The 19,227-nt window shown below is 53.9% G+C and overlaps 3 protein-coding genes across 8 annotated transcripts in view; 1 reads left to right on the plus strand and 2 right to left on the minus strand.

Moving 5' to 3' along the window:
- BMP1 (bone morphogenetic protein 1) overlaps positions 1-11,750 on the minus strand; it is a 48,379-nt gene extending 36,629 nt beyond the window's left edge. Inside the window, exons 1-3 of one of the 3 annotated variants that reach the window (XM_050801408.1) lie at positions 11,116-11,750; positions 2,626-2,739; positions 26-196 (exon numbers count right to left, since the gene is read on the minus strand). In XM_050801408.1, coding sequence (XP_050657365.1) covers positions 26-196; positions 2,626-2,739; positions 11,116-11,263 — 433 coding nt within the window. In that variant the 5' untranslated portion in view covers positions 11,264-11,750. Of the gene's footprint in view, positions 1-25; positions 2,740-3,907; positions 10,949-11,115 lie in introns of those variants that run through there. The other 2 variants (XM_050801410.1, XM_050801409.1) reach the window with 2 other exon arrangements.
- Positions 1-19,227, plus strand: part of NUDT18 (nudix hydrolase 18) — a 104,309-nt gene that overhangs the window by 34,730 nt on the left and 50,352 nt on the right. The window lies entirely within an intron of this gene.
- SFTPC (surfactant protein C) lies at positions 12,187-17,932 on the minus strand. Of its 4 annotated transcripts, XM_050801462.1 has the most exons (8): positions 17,621-17,932; positions 17,471-17,574; positions 16,796-17,162; positions 14,794-14,888; positions 13,920-14,078; positions 13,450-13,572; positions 13,107-13,217; positions 12,187-12,400 (listed from the first exon to the last, which is right to left on the minus strand). In XM_050801462.1, the coding sequence occupies exons 3-8, from the start codon at positions 16,854-16,856 to the stop codon at positions 12,209-12,211; spliced, it is 741 nt and encodes a 246-aa protein (XP_050657419.1). In that variant the 5' UTR covers positions 16,857-17,162; positions 17,471-17,574; positions 17,621-17,932; the 3' UTR covers positions 12,187-12,208. The 4 variants fall into 4 exon arrangements, with proteins under 4 accessions (XP_050657419.1, XP_050657421.1, XP_050657422.1 ...); XM_050801464.1 differs by lacking the exons at positions 17,471-17,574; positions 17,621-17,932 and having other exon boundaries at positions 12,187-12,753; XM_050801465.1 differs by lacking the exons at positions 13,920-14,078; positions 17,471-17,574; positions 17,621-17,932 and having other exon boundaries at positions 12,187-12,753.

A 19,227-nucleotide genomic window follows, 5' to 3' on the forward strand; every position in this document is an offset into this window, starting at 1 on the left:
CTGGGCCCCACAATAGCACGCTCACCAGTGAAGTTTCCCCCAATGACAAAGGGGATGACCCCATCGGGCCACACACGCTCTGGTCGGGACGTTGCCGCCCTTCGGCTTCGGGATCTGCCTCTCCATCTCCCACAGGCTCCCCTCTGAGGCTGCCCGTTGGTGCTCTGGCAGCTGGGGGTAGAAGTGTTTCCTGGAACTGAAAGAGGAAGGCATGGTGGCTAGTGAGTGGAGAGGAAGACCAGGAAAACAAAAGCATAGTCAAACCTCATTTTTCATGAATTCTACGCTTGCAAATTTGCCTACTGGCTAAAATTTATTCGCAGCCCCCAAAATCAATACTTTCAGGGCTTTCACGGTCATTTGTGGACATTTGCAGAGCAGTGAAAAATTTCAGTCACCCAACATGCATGTTCCTAGCTGAGGTCGAACAATTCAACGCTCCGCCTTCTGCTTTCCGCTCCCATCATGTAAACAAGGGTCCTTTTTGAGGTCTAGTTAAAGTGCCCTGTTTTTTGCGTTTTTGTGCGCTTTGTTGAGGGTTTTGCTGTTTAAAACAGCCCCTGAGCATAATGCTGAAGGGCTCTCTGGTGTTCCCAAGGGCAAGAAGGCTGTGATGTGCCTTACAGAGAACATACATGTGCTAGGTAAGCTTCTTTGAGGCATGAGTTAGAGTGCTGTTGGTGGTGAGTTCGATGTTAGTGAATTAGCTCCATATTAAGCAAGGTGTCTTTATAAAGAAACACTCATAAAACAAGGTGATGCATTGATCAGTTGACAAAAATGTTGTGACCAGAGGCTTGAAGGAACCTGACCCTGTGTTTTCCCTAGGAGCAATGGGTCAGTATTTGCTAGTGTTTTCAGTGACTGTACAGAGTAACTATAAAGTTATTCTGTAACTTCCACAAACAGTGAGAATTGACAATAATCATAAAAGAGAACAAAGGTGCACTCATTTTCTAGGAATTGTGGGGATCTGAGATTAGGAAAATATCCCTTCTCATTGAATAAACCTTGACGTTTGTGGAACATTCAGAACTCTATGCCTTCTTTTGGTTTCCCAAATTCATGTTTGCATTTGACATAGGAGCTCTAAGGCATGTGGACAAGTGTCATATTGTATTTGGCACATGAGGAAACTAAAGCCAAAGCTTTGCCCAAAGTCACCTGGTAGTTTAGCAGGGGACCCCTCCATGCAGCTTTCCCTTGTGCCATACCTACTAGTCCCCACTAAGGTCACATGAGCCTTACTTGTTAGCAGGCCACCAGGTCACCCTCCAATGCCACCTACCCTTATTCCATAAGGTACCACATCAGGATCTTCCCTCAAGCTGGAGAGGAAAACTTCAGGCACACTACAGTGTTCCAAGAGCAGGCCCTCAATAAGAATCCCTGCCCTTTGGCATGGTGGCTCATGCCTGTAATCCCAGCACTTTGGGAGGCCAGGGAGGATGGATCACTTGAGGCCAGGAGTTCGAGACCAGCTTGGCCAACACCGTGAAATCCCGTGTCTACTAAAAATATAAAAAATTGGCCAGGCGTGGTGTTGCATGCCTGTGGTCCCAGTTACTTGGGAGGCTGAGGCATGAGAATTACTTGAACTCAGGAGGCAGAGGTTGCAGTGAGCCAAAATGGTGCCACTGCATTCTAGCCTAGGTAACAGAGTGAGACCCTGTCTCAAAAAAAAAAAAAAAAAAAAGAGAGAGAACAAAAGAAAAAAGAATCCCTGCCCCTGCCCTTTGGGAAGGGGGGGGGCTATTTGTGTGCTCTCAGGACCATGTCTCAAACATCAGCATTGGCAGTGAGGAGCTTTCACCCTTCTACAGAGCAGTGAGGGGCTGGAGAGAACAGACACAGCCCAGCCCCTCATCCCTCCCATTCCCGCATCCATGCACAAGTACCACATGAATTTTTAGGAGTTTGGACCACAATCAAGGATAAGAAGAAAGCATCCCTGACCTTAAAGAGCTTTGAGTCCAGCTAGGGAGACATAGGAGCAAATCCTTTCAATATGGTGTGATAAGTGACAGGGTAAGAGTGTGAGCACAGACGAGGGAGAAAACAGGGAAAATGGAGGGATAGTCATGTTTAGGGGGCAACTGGGAAAGATGAATAGGAGAAGCTCCTGAGATGGGCCTCAGAGGATGCACAGAAATTTGCAAAGTGGGAACAGGAGAGCCCAGGAGGGATTACAGTGTTGGGCAGAGTGTCAAGATCTGGAGTGAGAAAGCTCGGGTTCCAGTCCCAGCTCTGCCACTCACTAGCTGTGTGATCCTGGGCAGGTCACTTTACCTCTGTGAGTCTTAGTTTCTGGACCTGTCAAACAGGAGTTGTCCTGACACCGCCTTTAAAGGTGGTTGGGGACAGTCAGGCTAGACAATACTTTTGAAAGTGGTTTGTAAACTGTAAGCAGAAAGAATGTCAGTTCTTAGTTGCTAGGGATGTCTGTATTTACTACTCCTTTGGGGAAGGGATGAAGATATCCCGAGGGAAGATAGGCCCATGTGCTGGGGTCAAGCTCATGGCCTCTGTCCTGGGAGGGCCTGGCTGGGAACAGGGAGAGTCCTTGTTTCCCTAAGACTGGAATTCATTTCTAGGACACAGAGGGCCCTTTGGCGCCCGACTTACCTGCACCTTTGATGGAGGACTTACGAGTGGTGTGCTGTCTAAGATCCGCAGCCTGCTGTACCTGGAAGGCCCTCAGGTCCTCTTCGTCCAGGGCAATGTCCCCAAGAAAGGCAGCTAAAGAGAAAAGAAGAAGCCAGGGCTGAGTTAATCCCCCTTCCCAGCCCTGGGTGCGATGTGCTTCTAGCCCCACCCCTGTGGGCACCAGCCCCCAACCTCCACAGCGACTGTGATCCTCAAATGCCATCTGAACAAGAAGGAGAAGGGCAGTTAGGGATCAGCTTATAGAATTTCTTGGGAAGCTCATGCTTACTTTTCAGTTAAAAATCCCAATAAAGCTGATGCTCAGTCCCTACCAGGCTGTTAGCTCATCATTCTTTGGGGAGTGCGGGGCAGATAGGGTCTCACTGCTGTGCCCAGCTAATTTTTTAAAATTAGCAGGATCTTGCTATGTTGCCCAGGCTGGTCTCAAAATCCTGGCTTCAAGAGATGCTCCAGCCTCCTCAGCCTCTCCAGTGGCTGGGAATACAGGTGTGAGCCACAGAGCCATCATTCTTCAGCAAATACTTAGTTAACATACTACTGTGGTGGAGACAATACCCTAGTCATTAGCAAGACAGAAGAGGCCCCTGCTCCTGTGGAGCTAACCTTCGATAATATGCAAGTAAATAAATACTGACCTAGGGTCTTCCAGATAGCAATGGGAGCTATGAAGAAAATAAAACAGGAGCCGGGCGCGGTGGCTCACGCCTGTAATCCCAGCACTTTGGGAGGCCGAGGTGGGCGGATCACAAGGTCAGGAGATCGAGACCATGGTGAAACCCCGTCTCTACTAAAAATACAAAAAATTAGCCGGGCGCAGGGGCGGGCGCCTGTAGTCCCAGCTACTCGGGAGGCTGAGGCAGGAGAATGGCGTGAACCCGGAGCTTGCAGTGAGCCGAGATTGCGCCACTGCACTCCAGCCTGGGCGATAGAGCGAGACTCTGTCTCAAAAAAAAAAAAAAAAAAAAGAAAATAAAACAGGATGTGCTGAGCATGTGGTGTTCACTCAGCAAATGCTGTTTCAGTTTAACCAAGGTTGGGGGGTCTATGAAATAAAGTAAGCCAGGTGCAGTGGCTCACACCTGTAATCCCAACACTTTGCGGGGGTCGAGGTGGGCGGATCATTTAAACTCAGGAGTTCAGGATCAGCCTGGGCAACATGGTGAAACCCTGTGTCTATAAAAAATACAAGAATTAGCCAGGCATGGTGATGTGATGCATGCCTGTAGTTCCAGCTACTCACTCTGGAGGCTAAGGCAGGCGGATCAATTGAGCCCGGGAGGTCAAGGCTGCAGTGAGCTGAGATGATGCCACTGCAATCCAGCCTGGGCAACAGAGTGAGACCCTGTCTCAAAAAAAAAAAAAAAAAAAAAAAAAGGAAATAAAATTGCACCAATTTTCATTAGAACAGATAAGCATCTTTGGGAAACGAAGATACCTTCCGGGAGCTTCCCAGCTAGGAGAAAGAAGTTTAACAGTTCTCAAGTAATTCCTATTCCAAGTCTTAGGCTGCTCAAGCAGAAAGGCCAGAGGGGAAGAGAGCCTCCCTAAAGGGCCATTCCGATTCCAGTATGTGGAGCTGAGGAGGGATGTTTCCAGAGACCCGGCTGAACTGTCTGTCTCCCTTTTGCGAAGTCTGTAGAAAAGGAAGCAGAGGCCATAGAACTGGCCGCTTTGGAAGGCGCTCATATGGGAGCTGCATGCTGAGCTGAGCTGGGCTGGGGGAGGCGGGAGGCTGGGCTAGAGGTGGGACCCACAGCGGCTTCCCTGCAGCTCCACCCACGGCAACATCTGCTTCTCATCCAGGCAGAGCGCTATACAGGCCTGGCGGTCGCATTACACAAATTGTTTTAACCTTGAGGACTTCTACACAGGTTTTTCCTCCCCAGTTGGCCTCACTGGTGAACACACACACACACTGACTTCATCACATACAGAATCAGACACCCAAGGTTAGTGTTCCTACGGACACACGGTGGCATCCACACCCTTGCCATCCAGTGCAGAGCCATCAAAGCCAGAGACACACATCCTTGCACACGAAAGCAGCGCCCAGCACTGCACTTTCAGGCGGGAGACACTCCAGGATGTTCAAATGAATGAATTGCTACGCTGATATTCTTCTGGCTTGCAAATACATGCCCAGAGACACACCCTCACCTAGACAGGATCAACAGAATGTGGGAGTGACTGTGGCAGTCATCGAGGCCAAACTTCCATTTTATAGATGAGAAAACTGAGGTCCCAAAAGCAACAACTTAACTGAACCTACACTGCTAGTCACTGGAAAACTGGATGTATAACTCAGGCCTCCCCATTTCCAGTCCAGCGACCACTGAACTCTCTAGAACCCCTATTGCAAATACATATACACAAAAATAGATACTCAGACAGACACATCCACAACAAAATACACACACAGTCACAGTTTTTAAAAAACACACATGCACAAGCTTCAACACACACAAACCAGCTGCAAGCTCTGAACTCATTAAGCCAATAATAGTCGTGATAATGACACCTTATGTAAATGTCTGTTGAAATTTTTGTGGTGCTTTCCAATTGGCAAAGTACTTTCCCATTAATTAATTTAATCCTGGCCTGCCCACAACATGCCCAGTAAGCCACACTCCACACCATGCTCTTGCGGAGGAGTGCCCCATTAGAAACTCTCAGAGAGAGATAACCTAAGTGGCTAGGCTCCAGCCCCGCTCCCTGACTTTAGACATCAGAACACTTGAGCCTATGAAGGGCAATGACTCACTCAAGGTCACCAGCCAGTAAGTGGCCACAAATCTCTTCCAACCCATGAGAAAGCTACTTCTTACTTAAATCGCCATCCTTGGCAGGTGGCCTTGGCTCAGCAACTGATGGGACAGCAACAGAAGATGCTTCCCAGGTGACATGCAAGAGTGGCCTTAGCAAGGACATGGGATGGGAGGTACACTCCAAGGAAGAAGCAGCAGGTTCATACTCGCCATTCACATAGATGTGCATGTGCCACACGAATGCCTCCACACTTAGACTTGTGGATATCTTTCTTTCTCTTTTTATTTCTTTTTTCTTTTCTTTTCTTTTTTCTTTTTTGAGATGAAGTCTCACTCTGTTGCCCAGGCTGGAGTGCAGTGGCGCAATCTCAGCTCACTACAACCTCTGCCTCCCGGGTTCAAGCAATTCTCCTGTCTCAGCCTCGCCCAGTTAACTTTAGTATTGTTTTTTTTAGTAGAAACGGGGTTTCACCTTGTTGGTCAGGCTGGTCTTGAACTCCTGACCACAGATGATCCTTCTGCTTCGGCCTCCCAAAGTACTGGGATTACAGGTATGAGCCACCATGCCCGGACACACGTGTTTTACCTTTCACAGACATTGTACCTGCAGGCTCCCACACCCAAACCCACAGGCATCATCGCATACAGGTGTGTCTGGACATTTAGACTCACCTTTGGACACAGAGCAAAGGGCAAGGTCTTTGGAGTCAGACAGACCTGTCTTGGAATCCCAGGTTGGCTACTATTAGCTGACAAGCCATGTAAACTCTTCTAAGGCTCAGTGTTCTCCTAGATAACAGAATCTGTCTCCTAGGATTACTACATGAAATAAGACATATACACGAACCCCTTAGCATAGAGCGTGCAGCACGGTAAGCACCGCCCACTACTTTAATATTATCCCAACACAACCTGTAAGCTCAAAGTCAGCTCTAGAGCTCCTCCGGGAATGCTGTCTCACCCACACTCTCTGCCCCCACCCCTCCTTGAGTGAAACCCCAGTGCAGAGGCCACAGAACTGTGCTGGCCTGCGAGTCCAGGGCCAGTGTAGAACCAGGGCAAAGCAAATGTAAGGCAGGGCAGGGCATGGCCCTGGCTGCTGAGCTCCAGGGGTGAGGATGTCATGGCTGAAGAATGCGTGGGAACCGAGTGGGGGTGGGGAGAGAGGAGATGGACAGGAGAGCCTTAGGGGCAGGAGCTGGGCCTTGGGGCACTGTGCTTTTGGGCTCCCCTCTGGGGAAGCAAAGGAATCTGGATGCTAAGGAGTCTAGGAGGTCTCTCCTTACTCAGAGGAAGCCCTGGGGTCACGGTCACGGTAGTAGTTATTTTCGACACAAGATAAAAATTTTTTGTGTTGTTTTCTGGCTGTAAACCTGCCAGGAGCACCGTGGCTGAGCCCATCTGTGTGCCTGGGCCTGGGAAGAATCTCACTCTTCCAGGTCAACCTCTGGACTCCACTGTCTCCTTGCCCGGGGCATAGCAAGGCATCCCCTCCTTGGGAAATGGGGAGAGGAAGCTGGCTGGTGTAATGAGCCCCAAGGCTATATGTGCAAGACTGACGCATGTCCTGTGGTACAAATGCAAGCTTCTAGCTGGGGGATGACGCACGCAAACCCCTGCAAACATGTGGATGGACTTCATCACATGTGAACACTTCTGCAGAGGTGCACGTTTGCACCCATGCCTCCATGTACTCAGGAAGACCCATGCCCACACGGGTGAACATGCTTGCCCACAAGGCAGCGACATACCCACGCATGTGCACAAACACACACTCAACCGCTTCCCCATGCAGGATCTTGTGTTTTTAAACACACAAATAACTGCAGGCATGCACTGTGTTTCATGGGCCACACTCCCCAAAGGACAAGGGTACACTTAGAAATAGACAGGGATGCACTAGTGTGAGACAAAGAGAGCTAGGGACGGGAGAGAGAGAGATTAGCTGACTCCCTTGGATCTCCTTAGGAGGTTCTTAGTGGCCTGAGAACTGGTGCTTCTACTCCCCCCACCCCAATATCTTCTCCTCAGATCTCTAGAGAAACTAGAATTTTTTTTTTTTTTTTGACATAGTCTTGCTTTGTCACCCAGGCGAGAGTAGTGGCGCAATCATAGCTCACTGCAGTCTCCAGCTCCTGGACTCAACCTTGAACTCTCAAGCTCAAACTCCTCCCACTTAAGCCTCCCAAGTAGCTGGGACTACGGGCGCATGGCACCACCCCCAGCTAATTTTTTAAGTTTTTTGTAGAGATGGGCGTCTTGCTGTGTTGCCCAGGCTAGTCTTAAACTCCTGGCTTCAAGTGATCCTCCCGCTTTGGCCTCCCAAAGGCATAAGCCACTGCGCCCAGCCTATACTTCTTAAGAATCCCTTCTTCCTGGGAAATCCCTGGGCCCCGCCCACCCCATCTAGGGCCCAGGGAGAGTATAAGTTTTTTCCTCCCCGCTTGGGGCACTGAAATAAGAAGGTGACTCAGGGGCAGGGGCCTGGGTGGGTGGGGTGACTCAGCTGTCTAGAGGGGGAGTGTGGTCTGGTGACAGGAGAGATTACTTCTAGACCTCAGAGGGTATACCCTAATCCTCTGTGGCTCTCTCATGTCCAAACCTGGCCCAGGCGGCCCCTGGGTGGGGATGGGGGTGTGGGCTGGTGAGAGCTGCCCCCTTCCGCTCCTGCAGACTCTGGGCTGCCAGATGAGGTTGAGGTGGCAGCAGGGGCCTCACTGGCCCATTTTAACACTGCCACAGGGTTACTACCCAGCCCTGTGTGCCACGTGCTTCTAGCCCCACCCCTGTGGGGTCAGGCCAATGGGCTTCTCTGATTATGGGATCAACTGTGTCCCAATTCCTGCCTCCAAGGTCTCTCCAGGGGGTTGTTGGCTAGTCACCTGGGGTAGCCAAACAGTGCTGGGAATCTTGCAGAAGGACCCCCTTCATGGTTTGGCTGATTTCCTGACATACAGGAAATCAGGGCTGCCTCAAAATCTTCCTGGGCAAGGGCTAGGGAGGGCTTGGTGGCACCAGCTCTGAGCACACAAACAGACCAGCTTGGCTTCCTGCCCAATGTCCTGGTCTCACCCAGAAGGTCCAGGAACCTCTCCAGGCTATCAAAGATCTTAATTTTGCCCTTAGTACAACGGCAACCATAACTTGACCAGTAATGGCCCAATGAAGGGGCCTGGCTACCCTCAGAGCAACCCAAGAGGTCACAGGTAAGCTGTGGGAGTCAAAGGAGCTTTCACTTCCAGCCCTTGAAAAGAAGCAGGGACAGGCATGCCTGCCATCATCACCTCCAGCATCTGGAGGTCAGGGCTGCAGAGGGTACAGGAAGCAAAGCCAGGCAAGAGAAAGCAACGTGGAGAACAGAGCTGAGGGACCCGTGGCTAGAAGACAGTGGCACAGGGGTGTGGGTGTGAGTGCCTAGGAATGGCCATGTGAGTTTCTTCCAGAGGTGGGCAGCAGATCTCAAGCATCAGTCATACCCCAGAGGGAGGCTGATCTGACCCAAGGCCTGGCCTTGTCAGGCCCCAGGGCCCTCTCAGCCGCCCCCAGGCCTGGCCCAGCGCCCCACCAGCCTCACTTCACCCGGTTAGAGTGCTTTCTCCAGAGCCCTTACTTGAAGCTCCAACTCAGCCAGCCCCACCCTAGCATGAAACCTGAGACTGGGGGGAGAGCCCTCAGCCTCTTGCTGCTCTGAAAATCACTCCCATTTCCAACAAGAAGGGAAAGACATCAGAATGGCTTCCCACCCATTCTTTAAGGCCTGGCCCCAATTGCACCTCCTCCACGAAGACCCCCCAGACCTTCCCAGCCTGCTGTGATCACATTTCTCTGCCACCACCAGGCTGCAGAGGGGTAGGAGACTCCCTGAGCCTTTAGCGTCCTACTCTCCAATGTGGCACTCAGTGTGGCTTGGTTTGTGCCGTTGGTTATGTCTGTAGGTGTCTTGGGTCCCTACTGGACTGTAAGCTCCTTGAGGGCAGGGTCCTAGCTTGTACATCTCAGTACCTCCCACAACATCCATTCCAGGCCCTAGCACATATTAGGTATTGATGGATTGATGGATAAGAAGCACAAGGAGACAGCAGCAATCCCACACTCCTCAAAAAAATGAAGTGAGAGTCTGAGGCACAGAAAACAGAGAGGAGGCAGCCCACATTTATTTAGCTCTGACTCTGTGTTAAGCACTATTAAGTGTTTTATGTATGTTCTCATATTTAACCCTTACCACCAACTCTATGGGAAGATGTATAATCAGTCCCATTTTACAGGTGTGAAAGCGGCAGTCCAGACATGATCATTACCATTCTGAGGTAGTACAGCTATAACGAGTGGCGGGGTCAAGATTGAAAGCTAGATGTGCCTGCCTTCAAAGTCCATGGGCAGTCCACTCTGCCCTGTGCCCACTCCCAGCACCCAGCAAGAAAGATGACAGCGAATGTCCCGGTTTACCCACAGCCCAGCAGGCATGGAGGGGGAAGGGCTGAGGGATTTGCCCTGATCTTCTCCAATGGATGGTCTCTTATTCCCGCCTGTGGGCCATCCTCCCAAGAGAGTCCCTGAACAGGGTCTCCAGAGCCAGGACTAGAGCAACCTGCCCCTCCGCCCCTTGTGCCCCACACAAGCAGTCCAGTTCTAGGAACTATGCCACTTCCCCTAGCTCTGGCTATTTGGAGATGAGCTGAAGTCAGAGAGGCAGGAAGTCAAGGAAAAGTTCTGTTATCTTGTCCCTGTGTGTCCCCAAACAGCCTGCCCGGGGCATCCAATCGGGCAAATGGCCCGAGTGCCTGGCCATCTGGTCACTCCAGGGGCAGGACCCCTCTGGACCCAGCAGGAGTGAAGGGGTTACATAGGGTCTTCAGAGACAAAGAACACACACACACAGGCAAACACACACTCCAGGGTCCTGACCTCGGCTAATTAGCCTCTGGTGTCTGGGGGGTGACAGAGCTGATATACAATATCTGGGTTCTCTTTGTATTTTCCCTCTTTCCACCCCAACTTGGCCTTGGCAGGGGTCTCTGGGCACATAGGGACAAAAGTAAGTTCCCCTTCTGAGCTGGCTTCTCTGACTTTGACAGCTGTCTCCTAAGTCCCAGAAAGCTGCAGCTACTGGTTAAACCACGGGATACCCAGAGAGCACGATCTCAGGGAATCCCTGGCAAAACTTTCTTCCACTTGGGCTGGGTGGTGGCCTGGGGGACCTGCTCCTCGGAGACTCAGGCCTCCCAGCTCCAAGCCAGACAGATGTGCAGCCCTAGGGCAGCCCAGACAGGCTGGAAAACACTCAGCTCCTGGAGCAGGAGAGATGGGGGAGAAGAGGAAAGAACACACACACACACACACACACACACACACACACACGCACAGGAGTTTGGCCAGAAAAGTTTCCTACAGAAGGAAAAGCCGCCTTGCCCGCCGGTTTTCCCGGGACCCAAGGAGACTTCCCCTGGAATCCTCTGGGAAGATGAGAGGCAGCGGCAGCAGCTTCCACCAACAGCAGCAAAACTTCAGTCCGAAAAGTCCCCCAAACCCCCCTCCCTCTCCCCCTCGTTCTTTTGTTCCCCACTGCATTGCCAACCAGGCAGCTCCCGGCTTCCCACACTGGACTGTCCTCCCCCAACCCCAAACCCGAACCCGCCCGCGCCTCCCCGCCTGGCCCGCTGCCGGGGGGCCGGGGGGCGCTCACCCGCCTTGCAGGGGTCTTTGTAGTTGAGGGGCTCCGAGTCGTCCTCCTCCGCCAGGTCATAGGTGTAGTCGGCCAAGTCCAGCGGCCGGCCGGGACGCGGGAGCAGCAGCAGCCCGAGCAGCAGCGGCAGGCGGGCCACGCCGGGCATGCTGGCGGGGCGGCGGCGAGGGAAGCGGGGCACTGGAGGCTAGGGGAGGGCGTCCCCTCGCCCGCTCGTTCGCTTGCTCGATCGCTACCGCGACCGCTCCCGCCCTCGCTCCCCGACCTCTTCCCCTTCCCTCCGCTCGCCTCCCTCCTTCCTGTCTCCCGCCCCCCGCTCGGCCCGCCGCTCCGCGCTTGTCCTCGGGCTGCAGCAGTCTCCCTCTCCCTTCCCTTCTTTTTCTCTCTTTCTTTCTCTCCCTCCCTCCCTCCCTCCGGCTCCCCCCCCCCCTTTTTAGGGAAATGAGCTCGCTGGAGGGCGGGTTTTCGCCCGAGCTCGGCCCCCCTCGGGGCCGGGACAGTGCTCGGCCGGGCCGGGCCGCGCGCCAGCCGGGGCGGGGAAGGCGCAGAACCGCGCGCCCGGGGAGGGGGCTCGGGCCGCCCGGGCCGCGGGCCGCCGGGCCGGGGCGGGAGCTCGGGCCCCCGGGGTGCCGGGAGGGCTGTCGCTCCCGAGATGCCCTCTAGCGGCGGCCTCCCCCGCGGGCGCTCGGCCGAGCCCCCGCCCCGCCGCGGGACACGCTGTCAGGTCCTCCCGCCGCCCCTGCCCCGCGCCCCCGCCTCGGGTCGGTCTCTCCGCCGACGTCTCCCTAGCTCCCCTTCTCCGACCCTCTCTCGCGTCTCGCTCTCTGCGCTCTCTGTCTCTCTTGCTGTCTCGGTGTCTCTCCCTCCTCCGGAGACGCCGCTGGAGGGCGCCGAAAGCCCGTGGATGGCTCCCCGCGAGCCCCTCTCCCCCGCCGGCGTGGACCCAGTCCCCCAGCGCACTGGGACAGAGGGAGAATGGCAAACCCCACTCTGCTCTCCCAAGGCACTTCCCTTCCCGGCCGGCCCCTGCCAGGGCAGGACTGTGCCCTACAGAAAGATAGAAGAAGACCCTTTGCTTTTCAATCAGGCTGCTTTATTCTGTTGTGGCAGGAGTTCCAGGGCCCCTGGGCACCACCTCTGCCCGCTCCCATCCTCTACCCAAACTCCAATTTCTCCGGGGCCTGTCCCTGCGTTGTGGGTAGAAGCAGCTTCTTGCCCGTCTGCAAAAGCTGCAAAAGACCCTTTGCCCAGGGCGTTTCCTGTCCCCCTGGGGCTTCCACTGACCCTGTGAAGCAAAGGCATGTTGAAGATGGACAGAGAGGATCGGGGGAGTGGGAAGTACCGGTCTGCGAGCCTCCCCTCCCCTGAGCTCCCTGGATGACCCTGCTTCAGTGGATGCCCCAGCGCCTGGTCAGCGCGAGCGCTCCTCCACAGCCCGGGCAGGTGGCCCAAGCGCTCCCAGCGACCCTGGGATCATACCTGCTCACTTGAGGAGTCCTAGATGTAGTAGAGCGGCACCTCGCCACACAGGGTGCTCACGGCCATGCCCAGGAAGGCCAGGTCCCCTCTGGAGGGTGCTGAGCCTGCATCTCGCCCCTCCACCTGGTCCAGCTTAGAGGTAGGCACTGCGGGCTTGGCCTGCGGAGAGCATTCCATTTGAAATCTAGGAAGTCAGTTTGTATCCCGTGTGCAGCCCTTATTGTGGGACTTCAGGTATATCAGGCAATCTCTCTGAGCCTCAGTTTCCTCACCAGTAAAGAGGGGCTGTGCTAGAGTCAGAAGCCACCAGGTAGTGAGTGGACTCAGCTGAGCCCAGCAGCTTGGCAGTGGGGTGGGAAGGGAAGGAGTCGTGCAGGGGAATAGGGAGAGGGGCAGTCAGCAGGCAGCCAACAAGGAACGATGCTTTACAGGTGACAAATAGCCACCATTCAGACGCTCCTCCCAGCAGCCCTGGGAGGGAGACAGCCCACTCCTTTCACCCACACACACACCTGGAAGTTCTGGACTTTTCTAGTGAGCGCCTCAAGACTGGGGATGCTCTCCGGAGCTGTCTTCATGATGTAGCACCAGGTGCCAGGGGCTGGCTTGTAGGCGATCAGGAGCTAGGCACAGAATGCTGGAGATGATTTGGGGGTCCCTGCCCTGCTCTCTCCCTGACCCAGGTCCTTAGCCACCTCCCTCTAGGTTGGGCATGGGAGTTATACTAGAATCTGGGGTTCAGGCCAAAAGGGCTGGAGGAGGGGGAGAGAAGGATGTGGATGAAGTGGCCCAGCTGGGTGGCTCTAGCAGAGCCTTGTCATTGGTCCCAGGGTCAGGAGGTCCGGGCATACCCACCCGCTGGTAGTCATACACCACGAGGCCAGTGGAGCCAACAGAGAAGGTGGCAGTGGTACCCAGGTGCCCACTCCGGGCCAGGTGTTGCTGGGCTTCCGGAGCCCCGATGCTCATCTCCAGAACCTGGGGATAGGGCATGGAGCTGCCTGGTTTTCCCCTTTGCTACTCAGCCTGTGGTACCCATCCCCATCCTCAGGCCTCTGTACTCAAATTCGCTTCCCTCTTTCCCGAGAGCTCAGAGAGGCTGAGTGGAACCAGGTGCTGGGGGGAGCCGCTGTCCTGCTGTGGGGCAGGGGCCCTGTGGAAAAGCCTGGGCTGGGTTGCCACCTGGTTTGTGCCTCTTTCCTTCTAGCTGTGCCCCTTGCCTCCTCCCCTCCACTCCCCTTGGACAGTTTCCTATCGCCCATCCCACCTAGCCCCTCTGTCTGGCATGTCCTATGCCCACCGCCGCCCCATCCCACACCTCTCACCATCTCCGTGTGTTTCTGGCTCATGTGGAGACCCATGAGCAGGGCTCCCACAATCACCACAACGACAAGGACCACCACCACCACCACGATGAGAAGGCGTTTCAGGTGCACCGGGCAGCAGGGGATGCCAAATCGGCCCCGGGGAGCCGCGGAGTAGTCCTGACACAGTGGGGCAGGCAGGGAGACCGGCATGAGGTCATGAGGCTGCCCCTCTTCTCCCTGCACAAGCTGGACACCCTCCCACGGCCGCCTAGGGCTGGACGGTCAATGCGATGGACAGACAGGGAAGGGTTGAGGAGATCAGAGAAGGCTTCTTGGAGGAGGTGGCTTGGATTCTAACAAACCCATAGACACATAGAAGCTTAGAAGCAGGGTCTAGTTTTGAGGGACCCAAGAGAGCCTGCTTCACCTGTCTCTTCCTGCTGTGTCCCCCAGGCCCCTGGCATCTCAGTCATGGTCAGCCCCTCTCTGTTCCCCAAGTGATCACCTCCATGTGGTGACACAAAGTCTCCCTCCTTCCTGGAATGCCTTCCACCTTCTCCACCAGGTGAGCTCCTCCTTATTCTGGCTCCAGCTCATGTGTCGTTTTCTCTGTGAAGTGTCCCCTGACTTCTGAAGTTTTTCATGGCTTCTGACTCGGAGCTGTCTACGGATGGCCCTTTCAGTCGACCCCAATCATGGCTCTCGGCCCACGAACAACTCCACAAGGGTCCCAGGCTTAGTGGTCTTGGTGTCCCCCATCCTGACTTACCACAATCCTAGGTTAGTTGAGTGAATGGATCTGGATAAGGAAACAGGCCAGGGAGGATAGAGGAGGCAGGGCCCATCACACACACGCGCGCACACACATACACACACACGCAACCACACTCACCGGCGGGCTCTCCATCAGGACCTCTTTGCTGCCCACATCCATCTTGCTGCAAGTGCTATGCTGTCCTCTCCTGCTCTCCCAGGTGTGACCAGGGTCTTATATGTGTCCATAGGGAGAGAGGACAGAGGTGAAGGACCAAGTCCCCTGTGTGCCAGCCAAGCCCTTGGCTTTGAAGCTTGTTTGTTCCTGTCCCTCCAGAACTGAAGCCCAGATAAGCCAGCTGTGAGAGCCCCCAAGGGCCCTTGGCCCTGGCACATGAGTCCTCTTGGCCCCAGCAAGAGCAAAGCTGGGTGAGCTGAGCAAACTTGCCCTTGGGCCATCTGCACCTCTCACCGTGGGTGTCTTCCTGGCGTGGCCGCCTTCCTTGCTGGCACCTGCCCCTGCTGCCCTGTGGCTTTCCTGATTCTTCTGCCAGCCTGAACCTCTCAGGCAGCCAAGGGTCTGACCATCACATTTCCCAGCAGAATTTCTCGATGCATAGGGATGCACTCCAGGAAGGGGGTTCTGGAGGCAGCACCTGTAGACTCAGAGAGGACTCTGCCTAAAGCAGGAGGTGCTTTGACATCAGTTTTGGGGGTTTCATAAATCTACATTTCCCTGCAAGGACCAATTCCAACTTCAAGCACTCTTTCCCTCACCTCGTCTCCTCCCACACATCTAGTACCAGCCTCAAACTTGCCCCCAGTGATTATTTTCCTGATTCTGGAAACTGTCCCCACAGGTGGCAAGCTCTTACTGATGTGCAGTGCTTCCTTCTTTGCTCTGGGCTTGTCTGTCAATTGCAGGCTTTGCTGATGGCAGATTCCAGGTCTGACACTGCTTTCTTCTGTCCGGACAGCCCTGCACAGGGCTGGCTCTGGTCACTGGTGGGCTCCCAGTCTCCCCATCCTCAAATCAGCCCACTCACCCTGTGGTCTACACTCTACCCCTCTAGACTCCTCCTTCTACATCCTCTGATCCTAAATTTGCCCTGAGAATGATACTCACCCAAATATGATCAACTTTCAGGACTGTCTCCTTCTCTTTTCTCTCTTTCCTAGTGCCTTCCCTAAAGCCATCTCTATGTATTTACGAGGTCAAATCTGCCAATGACTTTGGGCTGGCTCACACTTTCTCTCAGGTTCCCTTTCACTCCTTGGGCCAGGTGGTCTCTAAAGTCCCTTCACCTCTAAACTCAGGTGGCTGTGGCAGCGTCCAGGCCTGGGCTTGCTCGCTTCACCTCCTATCTTTTTTTTTTTTTTTGATAAAGACAGCCCCTTTATCACCCAGGCTAGCATGCAGTAGCGAGATCACTGCTCACTGCAGCCTTGACCTCCTGGACTCCGGTGATCCTCACACCTCAGCCTCCCGAGTAGCTGGGACTACCAGAGCATGCCATGCCCAGCTAATTTTTGCATGTTTTATAGAGATGGGTTTTCACCATGTTGCCCAGGGTGGTCTTGAACTCCTGGGCTCAAGTGATCTCAGCCTCCTAAAGTGCTAGGATTACAGGTGTGAGCCACCATGCCCAACCAGCCTCCTGTCCTTTAACATGCCACCCCAGTTCCCGCCCCCTGCCCCAGCCCCCTCCCACCAGGGCCCTGCCCTTTGGTCATGAGCTGGCAGGTTCCCCTGTCCCCCCCTCCACCTGGAGGGCCTTCGGCCCCAAGGTTGCATAACAACATGGCATCTGAACTGAGAGCCCCTGAGAAGCTGAGAAGCGCAGGAAGGAAGAAAGGGAAGGAAGTGTTTGCTCCCACCACCCTCCTCACCCCCGAGCTGCCCCTTTAAATATTTGCCTAAGACTCCAGCAGCTCGAGAGTGTCCTAGGACAGTGAAAGGAGGGGAGGGGTGCCGGGAGGAGGGGGAGCCCAGAGAAGCGTCCTCTCAGCTCGGCCTCAGCTGTGTGCAGGTGCCAGATGTAGGAGACAGCTCGCCTGCAGTGCCCACCCCTGCCCTCCCCCAGGGCCCCCACTCCTGCCCCCATCATCCTGGCAACATTGCGATTGATCAGCTGACTCACACGTACTGGGCCTGAGCCAGGTGGGCAGCCAGCCAGCGGGAGAGCCAAGCACTGCAGGCATCTCGGGGTCCCTGTGGGCATCTCAGGGGGCCGTGTTGTCCTCACGTGGGACTTGTTCTTAGCAGGCACTGTGGGTGGGGCTTGCCGCCATCACTGGGTGCTAGGAGAGGGGTCTCTTTCTTTGAAAAAGCCTCTGCTCTTTCTGGTCCTTGGTCTCCCTTGCCTGTTGCCCTTAGGCTGTAGCTGTCATAAGCTCTGTGGCTGCTGTTGCTGCTGCTTCTCCTTAAAACTCATTTTTGCTTGAGGGCTGAGGGAGGGTGCCCGCCTCCTGGAGCACTCACACTAACCAGGTGAAGGTCCTGGGTTCCTTGGAGAAGGAAACACAGAAGGATCTTTAGCTGGGTGTGCCAACCTTCCCCCTCCCCCATACCAGCCCTATCTGCAGCCTTCTCACATTTTTGCCTTTTCTCCTTATGGGAGAAATGCTTAAGCCATTTCTCCCTCTGTGAAAGCCAACCTCCAATCCCTCTCCACTTCTCCGGTTTTATTTATTTATTTATTTATTTATTTAGAGACAATGTCTCACTCTGTTACCCAGGCTGGAGTGCAGTGGTGCAATGACAGCTTCATAGCTCACTGCAGCCTTCATCTCCTGGCCTCAAGTGATCCTCCTACCTTGGCCTTCCAAAGTGCTGAGATGACAAGTGTGAACCCTGCATCTGACCTTCTATCTCTCTGAATGCCACCCACCCAAACAGGCCAAGTGCCATTGGCACCTGCTCTGTGACCTCACTCCAGTTCATGGTGCCCTTTGAAATCCTCAGCCTCTCTGTGGCACCTTCACCTGCCATTCAGCACATATGAATGTTCTTGTCAGCTACATGGGTGATTTTTGTTGCTCTGTCTTCTAGCCCAACTGCAGGCCCTGGGAAGGAAAGGAGCACGCTTCCCATAGGCTTCTTTGAACCTGCCACTGGGCAGGAGGCATGCAAACAGCTAACACTTAATGATAGTCAATGATGAGACCAATACCAACAGTGGCCAATAGTCCATGCCTTCTGTATGTGGAGGTCTCAGTGCTTCCACTGGCCAGCTCTGGGACCCAGCATGAGTCATTCTGCTTTGCTAGGCATTAGTATGTTCATCTGTGAGATGGGTCAGGTACTAGCTGTCCACCTCACTATGCTATTATAAGGACCTAATGGCATCATGGGTGTGACATCCAGTCGTCATCATTAGCATCATCTACTTCATCCTCTAGGGGACCTCCCACTAGCTAAGAATACAGCCCAGACTTGCCCTCATTGTCTGTTTCTGGGTTGACCCCCTCTGAGAGCCCTGGGCGATGGACAGCCCCACAGTGGCTACCCCTTCTGTGTGGGCCTCCCCGTTTCCTCCTCCAGCCTCTCAGCTGCAGGGGTGGGGACAAGATTCACTTTGCTCTTTGTGTACTGGGCAGAGCCGTGCCAGGGACGGGTGGGAACAGTTGCCCAGCTGCCCCAGCCACCTCCCTACCCCCACTGCTTCCCTGCCCCCAAGTTGGCATGGGGAGGGCAGCTAAATGTGTGGCAGCAAGTAGACATCAAAAGGCAGGGGCATCCCTGGCTGGGAGAACACGACTTAAGCTCAGACCAGAGAATCCCCTGCTGGCAGAGTCTGGGGACAGCTGGGGAAGCGTCTTAAAGCCAGTGGTCTCAGTTCCCTGGACTGGTGTGGAAAGAGCACAAGACTAGAAGCCCAGGCAGCTTACAGCCAGGCTCCCCTTGCCCCATGCCTATGAGCTCTTAGGACAGTCATCCTCTGCCACGGGGAAGCTAACGTGGTATAGAGCAGCAGTCTTCAAGCTTTTTGGTTTCAGGACCCCTTAACACTCTCAAAAAGTATTGAAGACCCCAAAGAGCTTTTGTTTATGTGGGATATGTCTGTTGACATTTATTGAGAAATTATCTTTTTATTTACATATGAATTTAAAATATCAGTAATAAACCCATTATATGTTATGATATAAATCACATTTTTAATGGAAAAACTATTTTACAAAGCAAAAATAAAATTAGAAAGTGTCACTCCTTTACAGTTTTAGAAATCTTTTAAATTTGGAACTTCATAGAAGTGAAAAGGGCAAATCATGTCTTGACAATACTAGGGAAATTGTTTTTACCTCAGAGACAGAGAAGGCCCAGGGCTACACTTGGAAGAACCCTGCATGGAAGGACAACCGTGAACGTTGAAGTTGGGCACAGTGGGCAGAAATCCCTGCTGATACATTTTTCTTCTGGTGCGACAGGCCTCACTTTTCTTGTCTGTAAAAGGGAATTACTATCACCTGCCTCAAACTATTGAGAGGATTAAGTAGGGAAAGTACAGAACACTTGAGATAGCAAACTTAGCCAGCCTCTTTTTGGGGGACCTCAGTTTCCTCATTTGTTAGA

Source organism: Macaca thibetana, chromosome 8, assembly GCF_024542745.1.
Source record: "Macaca thibetana thibetana isolate TM-01 chromosome 8, ASM2454274v1, whole genome shotgun sequence".
Classification (NCBI taxonomy): domain Eukaryota; kingdom Metazoa; phylum Chordata; class Mammalia; order Primates; family Cercopithecidae; genus Macaca; species Macaca thibetana.